This window comes from Harpegnathos saltator, unplaced genomic scaffold (assembly GCF_003227715.2).
Source record: "Harpegnathos saltator strain DR-91 unplaced genomic scaffold, Hsal_v8.6 scaffold556, whole genome shotgun sequence".
NCBI classification, from domain to species: domain Eukaryota; kingdom Metazoa; phylum Arthropoda; class Insecta; order Hymenoptera; family Formicidae; genus Harpegnathos; species Harpegnathos saltator.
Window position 1 is genome coordinate 452,923 of NW_020230378.1, and position 12,173 is coordinate 465,095.

General features: G+C 36.3%; 1 protein-coding gene across 1 annotated transcript; it reads right to left on the reverse strand.

The window, feature by feature from the left end:
- Nucleotides 1–1,947: 1,947 nt before the first annotated feature.
- Nucleotides 1,948–3,299, reverse strand: LOC112589598 (uncharacterized). The gene is made up of 2 exons (XM_025303562.1): nucleotides 2,483–3,299; nucleotides 1,948–2,117 (listed from the first exon to the last, which is right to left on the reverse strand). Exon 1 carries the CDS (start codon nucleotides 2,938–2,940, stop codon nucleotides 2,485–2,487), a length of 456 nt encoding a protein of 151 aa, XP_025159347.1. The 5' UTR covers nucleotides 2,941–3,299; the 3' UTR covers nucleotides 1,948–2,117; nucleotides 2,483–2,484.
- Nucleotides 3,300–12,173: the final 8,874 nt, after the last annotated feature.

Sequence of the window (12,173 nt, forward strand, 5' to 3'; positions counted from 1 at the left end):
ACAACAACAGCTGTCAAACAATCTCTACTCGATTCTTTTGCAGTCCACTCCCAGGAGCGTGGGGATAACATGTCCTCCAAAGACACGGGCGCAGCAATATAAATTCCAGTTTATTATTTAATAGTACAGCCAAACGTTACAGTTATTACTACAGTTCAAAACTTAGTATAAGGTAAAAAGTGAGATTAAAATATTCCAGACCGCACATATGTCCAAAACTGGGACATAAGACATCTTTAAGATATCTTTAAGTTGTCTTTAAGATGTCTAAAAATAAGACATCTTTAAGTCGTCTTAAAGACGTCTTATGTTCCAGTTTCGGACATTGTGCTGTCTGGGGTGATTCTTTGTAAAGGTACAAACTGCAATATATTTTTGTTTAGTATAAAAAATATATTTTATTTATACAAACAATAAAATGTTACATTTGTGATAAGTGTTACATTGTTGATAAACGGCTGAATAAATTATGTTTATTATAAATTGTTTATTATTATTATAAATTATTTTAAAATAATATAGAATGAGATAATGCCCTTATTAACGACCCTAAAGCTATGTAACGCAACTCAACTACAAACTAACATTAAAAAGAACTATTATTCTCTTTTTGCGTTTGAATACGTATATTGAGCAAAGCCGAAGAGGGAAACATGTTTATTATAATTATTATTGTCGATGTTACTATGTATAAGAATACCACTATTACTATATTTGATATCATAGCTAATTTATACATATATATTATAAAAACTTAAATAAGTTATTTAGTACTCTTTTATACGTATATAGCTGTAGCAATAAGTTACACTAGTTTTCGTATATGCAAGTTCACAAAATTTCAAATTTTAAACAACATCAATCATTTTACAAAAAAATATGAGAAATGATAATCATTCTAAATTAACAAATCGCATTTCCAAATTATTCATTATAGCATTACGTTTCGCTATGGCAGTATCAATATTTCCATCTTGTACAAAATTTTGTAATATAGGATTAAGTTCATTGTCAATATTATGCCATTCATCATCTGTTAAATCATTTTGTAAGATGCAAATATTGTGCAATGCGCACGTAGCAACTATATATTCAGGAATTTTCATTATATCTACGAGTGACAATCTGTCAAATATTCTCTTCCACCTTGTTTTTAAAACCCCAATAGCTCTTTCAATCGCTATGCGAGCTGATGACAGACAGTAATTAAAATTTATTTCTCTCCTAGTAAGATAGTCATTATTTTTAAATGGTACAATTAAATTTGATGTGCATGATGCGGTTTGCGGAACGCAGCTAATATAGGCTATGTTCTGATATTCACTGCCAACACTGAAAATATGATATATAGTTTGTGTCACGTAAACTATAAATTTTCAGCGCTGGCAGTAAAGTTGGGTAAATCCAAATTTTTGAAGTTAGGAATTAAAGCTTAAGGCCGATTTCTCTCAGTAATAAATAAGATAAGCCAATAAGAAAAGTTATTTAGGCACATGTATACGTTTTCACGCACGTTTCGATCTGGTTTGGCAAAATGTCCGATAACGAAGAATATGTTGCTGACACTGCCCAGGTAGAACAGAAAATCACGATGACATCAAAATGATGAGGAAAACTCTTTTTTTCATCATGATTCAGTCATTTTCTTGTCACTTTGATGTCATCATGATTTTTTGTTCTACTTGGGTGACGACGAAGTTTTAATAACAATTATACAAGCAAATCCCTGTTTGTATGCAAAAGATAATAAATATTATAAAAATCACAACATAAAGGAAATGAAATGGGAAACGATTGGTAAAGCTTAGACCAAATAGCTAAAAGCTTATTACACCTATTGTAGACCCGGCCTAATGAAAACATATAATAAGCACAAATTAAATTAAGGGGCTTACCTAGTGTGACCACATGAAAATGAGGGCGATTTTTAAGGATTTAAAAAAAAAACTATTCTACCATATATTTTAAAAGTTTGAGGCTATATTAAGTAACATTTGAAGAAGTTATAAAAATTTTATTACGAAAAAATATTGACATGTATTGGAAATATTAGTAATTTCTCGGAGGTAAAAAAAAAAGTAGCCTAACTGCTGCAGCGATAAGTGACGTCAGAGTGCCTGAAATAAAAAAAGACAAAAAAGGCGTTAAACTAGATAAGTTTTCCTATACAGTGAACTAGGATTATGAAAAAATATTGAAAATTAAAACAATTACGGTGTTGTAAAAGAAAAAGTTCGAATTTAGCAAAAAAAAGTGCCCGTTTTTTGCGTGGCAAATTGACATTTGTTGACGGATTGAAAAAATCCTAGTTTACTGTATGACAAAACATGTACTGAGTATGCCTATCAAATTTGAAGTTGATTCATTAATTTGTTCGTGAGTTATGACTGTAGCAAATTTCGAAAACGTTGTTTCGAGAAAAACGCGTTTCAAGTTTTAACTATTGATATTTTTGTTATAAAAGAAAATTTATCATACTTACAGCTATTCAGCTATTCCAGGCCCATATAACTCGCCTTCCTCTTGTTCGAAAAATTGTTGCTGGGTCGCTGCAGCTGTCCTGAGAGCTGTCCGAGCCTCCTTTGAAGCCTCGCGGTGCCGTTTTTCTGCTACCTTCATGTCTCGTTTTTCTGCATAATCTTTGGCAGAGGGCCCAATAATCACTCCCATTGTTTCAAATGCTTTCAAAATAGCTTGGAAACCTTCATTAAAAATTGCAACAACAAAGAAATTGGCCAGTTCTATTGTTTTTAAACCACTGTGAAGGTGTTTAGGAACAAAGTGCCACAACAAACCATTATAACTTTCGTTATTATTTTGTGTATTACTACCCTTGCACCTGTTTAATAATTCAGGCCTACTTAAATCACTATAAATTGGCTCTAGAACTTCTTGAATCTGTAGGTCCAGAGGGAGATAGTCATGTTTAAATTTCGTCATGTCGTACTGGTGTACTCGGTCGACTGCTCCAGCGTGTGTCGATTTTCCTGGAACTTTCTTTTCTTATTGGTACTTCTACGCGCTGGAGTATCATGTGTGCCTTTTTGAACACTAGGTTGACTTTTCCCACTCATTTTCAATGAAATTCGCGCTGCGACGTGCTCTGCACAGTGGCTAAAAATGAACTAAACGGGCCGCTTACGTATACCTGCGTTGAGCGGCTTCGAAACCTTTTGAGCTGGCAATAACGCTTTCGTACAAACATAAAGGGATTGTTGTGAGTCCTTGGAACTACCAGGCTCTCTTTTCTATCTTTGAAGTATAAACGATTACGTCAGAGCCTAAGAACTACCGCAACTGCCCGGCGTCCTGCCTCGCCGCACAGTGGGTCAAATGGGTCATTTCGTGGACAAAAATCGCTAGACGGCGTAATTCTTAATCGATTTCCATGCTTTTTTTTTAATTTACTCGCGATGAATTGCTCTACAATCGTATCGAGCCCGATTTTTAAATTAGGCCCTCTATTCAAAATGGCGAACGCGCAAATTTGTTAAATGTACAAAACCTGTAAAATATCGAAGATTTTTGGATCGGACAAAGTTTATACGGGCTTTTAAGGCCTCTGAGATATATATGTAAGATCGAAATTCTCAGTTTTTGCCAGTGGAGAGAATCTGCAGTGGGCCGATATATTTTATACCTGCCTAATATCCCCACATTATCAATGTATTCTACCAATGAGTTTGCGTATATGTATTGCATATATATATATATATGTAACATATATTGCAGGATTATTCATGAATTCCATAGTTTAACGTAAAATCCTGATATAGGATAACAGCATATCAAGTCAGTACTCAGATGAAAATAACGGATTAAAATCAATCGTGTGAACTGGCTGTATTAATGATGGTAATACTTGTCTCCTTTTATTCTGACGATTTCGTCATGTGCTAAAATGTTTAGTATATTTTTGTCTTTTTTGTAATTAAATAATATTTTACAATATTATTTTTTATAATTTTATATTATTTTTCATACTTTTTGTATTTTATTGTGGTTTTTATATTTTACTATGTTTTTCTGTTTGAACACTTTGTATATACTTTGTTATATATTTAAACATCTATAACATCTATGATATATTTATAACACATCTATAATACAAAACACTTATATTGTATTATAATACATAACACTATAATAACACAACTCATCTATAACACAACATGTCTATAACATAACATATATATCTATAATGTATCTTAACAAACTTATATTGTAATATATTTATAACATATCTTACTTATATTTATTGTAACATTTTATCAAAATGTACAAAATTGTCATTTTACGTATAAAGCTGTTTTGTTTCAATTAAGTAATAACTCTTTAGCTTCTGCAGATAAATATTTCTTTTTTTTGGATGTTATCCTTAGACTACTAATTACCAGATCTGGTGATATTAAAAGATACTGCATAATATCTCCATTAATAGTTCGTCGTGATTGCATTCTGCTATGTTGGGCACGATTTTTCTAAAAATCTTATTGCTTGCTTCTTGCGCTTCTCCCAAGAAGTAGCCAATGAAAAATAATACAAAATTATAAAAAATAATACTCCAAAATATTATTTAATTACAAAAAAGACAAAAATATACTAAGATTTTAGCACATGATGAAATCGTCAGAATAAGAGGAGATAAGTATTACATTATTAATACAGCCAGTTCACACGATTGACTTTAATCCATTATTTTCATCTGAGTACTGACTTGATACGCTGTCACCTATATCAGGATTTTACGTTAAACTATAGAATTCATAAATAATCCAGCAATATATGTTACATATATATATATATATCAGGTGTAGTAAAAAGAAATCCATTATTTTTCCAATAGATGGCTTTAGTTATCTGTATCTCGCGTTGTATAAGTCCGATCGGGTTCCACTAGATGGCGTTAGAAAGATGAGATTTCGTACTAAAAAAACTTTTCTGACAGTTTTGTGATTAGTTGACTCAGTTTTGTTTGAGCGCGCATCAAAAATGGACACTAGCAAAGAGAAAGTACGCTATATTTTACAGTTTTTCTTCGATAAAGGCGAAAACGCAAGCCAGGCGGCTGAAAATGTAAATAGTGTTTATGGTCCTGATACTGTAACAGCCAATCACGCGCAATTTTGGTTTCGTCGATTTCGTTCCGGTAATTTCGATGTCAAAGATGCACCACGCACTGGAAGGCCAATTGTCGAAAATATCGATAAAATCATGGACATTGTCGAGTCCGACCGTCATGTAAGCACTGTTTCGATTGCCCAAGAGCTAAAGATTGCACAAAACACCGTTTGGAACCATTTGAATAAGGCTGGATACAAAAAGAAGCTCGATATATGTGTTCCCCTGTTGGTGTGGGGGGTGCCACACGAGTTAACGCAAAAAAACCTCATGGACCGAATTTCCATCTGCGAATCGCTGCTGAATCGCAACAAAATCGACCCATTTCTGAAGCGGTTGGTCACTGGTGATGAAAAGTGGATCACTTACGACAACGTCAAGCGAAAACGGTCGTGGTCGAATCGCGGTGAGCCGGCGGAAACGGTGGCCAAGCCAGGATTGACGGCCAGGAAGGTTTTGCTGTATGTTTGGTGGGATTGGCAGGGAATTATCTACTATGAGCTGCTCCCCTACGGCAAAACTCTTAACTCGGAACTGTACTGTCAACAATTGGACCGTCTGAAGGAAGCAATCGCTCAGAAGCGGCCAGCTTTGGCCAATAGGAGAGGAATTGTGTTCCATCAGGACAACGCCAGGCCATACATATCGATCGGAGCTTGGTTGGGAGGTTCTTATGCATCCACCTTATAGTCCGGACCTAGCACCAAGTGATTACCATCTGTTCCTGTCCATGGCGAACAATTTTGCTGGTGAAAAATTCGCTTCAAGAGAGGCTTGTGAAAATCGACTGAAAATCGACTCAATTTTTTGCCAATAGGGACGAGGGCTTCTATGAGAGAGGTATAATGAAATTACCTTCAAAATGGCAACAAGTTATCGAACAAAACGGCGCATTTTTGACTTAAATCGGATCATTCTAACTATGGTAATTAAAGCCTTCAATTTCATGCAAAAATAATGGATTTATTTTTACTACACCTAATATATATATATATATATATATATATACAATACATATACGCAAACTCATTGGTAGAATACATTGATAATGTGGGGATATTAGGCAGGTATAAAATATATCGGCCCACTGCAGATTCTCTCCACTGGCAAAAACTGAGAATTTCGATCTTACATATATATCTCAGAGGCCTTAAAAGCCCGTATAAACTTTGTCCGATCCAAAAATCTTCGATATTTTACAGGTTTTGTACATTTAACAAATTTGCGCGTTCGCCATTTTGAATAGAGGGCCTAATTTAAAAATCGGGCTCGATACGATTGTAGAGCAATTCATCGCGAGTAAATTAAAAAAAAAGCATGGAAATCGATTAAGAATTACGCCGTCTAGCGATTTTTGTCCACGAAAAGACCCATTTGACCCACTGTGCGCCGGCGAGAATCGAGTTTATTGTTCCCGACCAGCTACGCTGTCGTTTCATACCTGCCGTTTCTAAAATATTTCAGATACGGCCATAACACTTCAGGATATTATTCTACAGATGTTAAATTGTCAAAAAATGCAAAAAAAAATTCGATTTTTTTCAAACCGTCACACTAGGTAAGCCCCTTAAGTAAGAAAGAGATATGTATTAGTATAGTATAAGGAAGTATTAAATATATGCTTGTACCTTCCATCACTTTTGCCAAGAGTTTCATTGTACTTAACACCAGTCCACCAGTTATCTTTAACCCTTTGCACTCTGCGCGTTTTCTTATCACTGCCTACTTTGGCAACTCCGGCAGCACTTTTGCAGTGGAGCGTCTGGGAAAGAGAAATTTTACTTTAAACGGAAAATATTACAAGTGCTTGTAATTTCAAAAAGTAGCTGGAGGTATTGATGTTAATACTAGAATGTCTCCACAGCGGAGCCACCGGAATTACGAAATAAATGATGGATGTCTCCACAGCGGAGCCAACGGAGCGCTAAGGGTTAAATTCAATTTTACCTATAGTTATAAAATATTTATATAGAATCAGGATACATGATTCAAACAAAGATGAATTTTATTGGTATAAGATTATTTTATAAATAATAATTTTCTGCTGACCAACATATAAAACTATAGGTCTTCGCTTTCGTTGATTTGGAACAGATACCTTATAGCGATCTCCAATTTTACATAGACTGACTAAACATTCTTCTGCCTCCTCACGTTTTTTCTCTCCTTTTTCTTTTTTTCTTCGTTTCTACATTTTTTTTTCATATCTTCTTCATTATATTTTCCTACTTTGTTCTTCTCAAGAAATGCTTTGACAGTATCTACAATATAAAACATAATTATAGATATTTACCTTTTCACCCAAGTGTGGAAATGATACGTGAGATATCCTTTTAAAATACCACTTCCACTTTGCAGTCTTCAGAAAGAGATGGACGAGATGAATCATCAGTTGCAACGAATGCACAAATTAATGTCCCACCGCATATACTTTCATTTCTCACCTTTCGTTTACATGTAAGTAGCGATAATTACGAATATCGTGATCTTATATGTATATATTGCGACACGATTTTCGTTCGCCGTCGGCAAACTGCCGTCGGTCCGCGCGTCTCGGCCGTTCACACTCTCACGAAAGTGGTTGGGCGCCAGGTGCAGCGGGCTGCACCGTTCACCAACGCGAAGCGACACACCACCAAAGGGCCGAGATACGCGAAGTCGACGGGACCGGTAGCTCCTCGGTATTTTAAGTCGGTAGACGGGAGGGTTCGATCGGGAATTCGGGAAGCGACCGGAAAAACACAAGAATAACTAGGCGCGTTTCGACTGTCTCAATCTTTATTATTTCGGGAATCGGAACGGTCCGACCCCTCGATACGGTACACTCCGCTTTGCTCTCGCGAATTCGAGATTTGCTCTACGCCGATAACTATAACGAGACTCAGTACGTTTGCGACACCGAAACAATAAAGCAGGTGGAAGGTCTTACAGATTCGGGAACCTCCCGGCGGCGTGGTCCTTCGCTTTCCTCCTTCTTTCGCTCGCTCTGGCGTAATGCTGGCACCGACGGTCCCTTCTAGGGCGAGGGGAACACCAAAACTTCTACACTCGCTAACTTCAAAGCGATACTCTTCTTAGTAACGGTAGGCGATATAACTCCGCAATGCTCGGAAGCAGACCGGCGATATTAGAGAGAGCGACAATGGTAGTCCGCTCTTTTTATCTCCTTCTACAGACATGTTTTCTTGTTCTTTTGTGTTGTCTCGCGCTACCCGCCTTTCCCCGTTCCTCGTTAAATCTCCAAATACGGGAATCCTTCCGCGGATCTTTGTTTTCGATCCGCGAGACGGGTGCTCGGTCTCACTTTGGCGCGTGCTCCCTCCTGCTCCCGTGCTCTCCTCGCCTAGGCCGGCTTGTCTAGCCGGTGATCACACTCCGAGAACGGGAGCGATGACAGATTCGCTGGATATTCCTGCGGGCCTGTGGACACGGGAACGGCAGCGAGAATCTTTTACGGCGATACGGGAATTGGTAACATATAAAAGGTGGTGCATTCACCTGAGGTGGCGGTCCGGTCGATGGGTGTCGTCCTCTGGTTCCTCTGGTCTCGTTGGGCGGCACAGGAGGTCCAGGGGCACAGAGCTCGGGGACGCGGGACCGTTCCACCTGCGCGCTTCTATTACTAACACTAATTAATACGGGGCGCAATGCGACTCCCCCCCCGCAATTCTCGCGTAAGGACCGAGGGTTCGCCCTGGGACGGGCGCCTTCCCGGCTGCCACGTCACAATATGTTTGTATAATAAATTATACAGTCTGTTTTGTCAAATATTTATTTCTATATACACCTTTCCCTTTTTAAATGCAAAATTGCAATTAAAATTTATCAATATACAGGTTAGGAACCATTTAAAATCCAACACACGTCGCAACCATCTCGATCAGCTGATTGAGTGCAAGGCTTGCTGCGGATTTGCTGCCAATTTGCTCTCGTGTCTTGTGTGCAAGTGTTGCTCAGTGTTTGGTGCCTATTTGATGCTAAATTATGCGCTGCAAACCTTGCGTGGTTTTTGCTGCAAATTTATTGCAAGTTGCTCCGCACCAAGCCTTGTTGGACATTTGGTGCAGTTTGCCAGCAGAATTTGATAATATAAAGTTTGTTGCAAATTTGTTGCCTATTTGCCATCAACACTTGATGTCAACTCTTGCGCGGAATTTGTTCGCTCAGGTTTGGCTATCTGGATTATTTTATAAAATTGTAGCCCAAAAATTATACAAAAGCTTTGGATAGTCAAATATATAGTCAACATGACAATACGTGTTGTGAAAAATTGTAATAATGTTTATAGTAAAGAATGTAGCTTAAACTTCTTTTTGTAAGTACTAAATATTGTTTTTGCAATTAATACAATGCTTTATCAATAACTTTATGAATATAATATTGTTGTGTCCGAGCCACAAGATTTGTGGCAGCGTTCGTTGTCCGTGAGCCTTAGGCATCTGATGCTGATTTTGACAACTGAACGAAGATTGTCTGGACGACGGAAAATCAATAAGAAGAAAACAACAACAGCTGACAGAGAGTCTTCGGCAAGTTGTCATCGTAGACAGACGCGAGGATTGTAGATCAGAGAATTATTCTTGTTTAAAGCTTGAGTGAACTGCGTTGTAAATAGTAAAGCTTGTTATTTTTACGCGAGTGTCTTCATTTACCTGAGTGCAAGCGCGAGTGCGAGAGAGAGCGCAACAATATTTTAGATTTCCGAAAAATGATCAGAACTCTTATAGCAATGGATTCCTGCATTTGGATTGGACCAACTACCATCGACTGCAAGTAGAATTTGTAATTTACATTTTTCGTCTACTGATTTTATAGATACACTAGGAATAAAAAGAAAACTTTTAAAGAAAGGTGTTCCTACATTGCATTTAGAATGTAATGAGATTACAAATAATCTTGCAACAGATGAAACACGTGAGTATAATATTAATATATTTTTGTACATTTTTGTACATTTTTATATTAAAACCTCAAACATTAATTAGATCTTTATTTATATAGGATATGAAATACAAAACAATCCACAACAATCTGTTATTTCTATTTCTGAGACAAGTGGTTAGTAAATTAAGCAATACATGTAACATTGTATACTTTAATGTTACGTGTCATTAATATTTGTAAAACCTCAGTTTTAGTGCTCATTAAGAACATGAATATTTTTGTTTAGATGATACGGTAAGGCATAAAGAGCTAATTATTAACGAATCAGCAGCAACAAATACTATTAAAGGTAATAATATTGGGAGTACAAATTAGTTCGGTCCGTTTTTTGTGTTAAAAGATGTATTTATTTCAAAACAAAATGAATGAACAGATCAATTAAAGTATTTTCCATCGCTGGCTACTACTTTCTCCCATTTCTCAGGCAATTTTCGAATTCCATCTCGAAAAAATGACTCGTCTTTTGAGGCGATCCAAGTTTGGAGTCAATTTTCGATATCTGCGAAAGAAGTGAACCGGTGACCTGACAAATTGTGCTGCATCCTTCGGAACAACCAGTAATCAGAAGGAGCAATATCCGGAGAATACGGCGGGTGCGGTAAAACATGCCATTTGAGCGTTTCCAAATATTTTTTTACGACTTTTGCGACATGAGGCCGAGCGTTGTCATGAAGAACGCCTTTCAACATCTCTCAGTTTCAGTTCATAAGGCACCCAATTTCCTTGTTTTTGAATAATTCCCATGTCTCTCAATCGTACGGAAACGGCTTGTTGAGTCACTCCCAATGATTCTGCAAGCTCTTCTTGCGTTTGACTCTGAGCTTCTTCGAGTAATGCCTCTAATTCTCTGTCTTCAAATTTTTTTGGCTATCCAGAGCGAGGCTTGTCTTCGACGCTGAAATCTCCATCCTTGAAACGTCGAAACCATTCCCTACGTGATTTATCAGTTGGAACAGCGTCACCATAAACTTCAACAAGCATTCGATGGGCTTCAGCTGCACTTTTCTTCCAATTAAAGCAGAAAATTAAAACCTCCCGCAAATGCTGCTTGGTTAACACAAAGTTCGACATTTTCAACATTGTAAAAAGCAAGGTTTTTGTATAAAACTCAAAGCGATATAAATTGAATATTATTGGCAGATGTCTAACCTCTCTGAAACCGCCAAAATCGGCAGTCACTATGAACCATTCATAACAGCCGGAGCTATCTTTTGAAAACGGACCGAACTAATTTGTACACCCAATATAAAAACTCGATTACAATTATGCTGAATGTTTGTTTAATTACATAATGTTTTAGATAGTACAAGTATAGAAAGGAAAAGAAAATCATGCACTTGCGATTGTTGCCCTTCTAAAATTAGAAGACTTGAAGAGGAAAGTGTTAAATTGAAACAAGTGCAACAAGAGCAGATTGAAAGACATATTGAAGAATTAAGGAAACAAAAAGAGATTTTTCAATTTATTAAAAAAGGAAAAAGAGGTTCTTAAACAAAAATTAAACGAAGCCCATCTAAAAAGTAAACTTTTAGTAAGAAAAATTACTAGAAAAAATAATAAAATAAGAACATTGACAAATTTACTTAAAGTTTTAAAAAGTAAAAACTTAATCAATAATAGTACTTTCAATCTGTTGAAAGAAGAATTTTCAAATCCGATTTTACCAATCATACAAAACGAGTTTTGCAATAAAGGTAAAACTATGCACGCAAGACGATATAGTAATACTCTAAAACAGTTTGCTGTAACTCTATATCATCATTCTCCAAAAGCTTATAAATATTGCAGGTCAGCATGTTTCCATTTTTCTTTTTCATAATCCTTATTTTCTTCTTTATCTAATATATCTTATTTTTCACAATCAATTGTCACATCATTAATAATATACTGTTTTGTAATCATATTATCTACATGAAATTAATTAATGATTATAACATACTTTATTTATAAGTTTTATATTATTCTTTATATTTATAATGTAATATTATGTACAGAACCATTATGATGTTGCCACACCTATCATCAGTACGACATTGGAACTCGACAATTAATTGGTCCTGGTTTCTTCTGTCAAGTTTTAGAAGGATTGCAGCGAATACCTAGTGAAG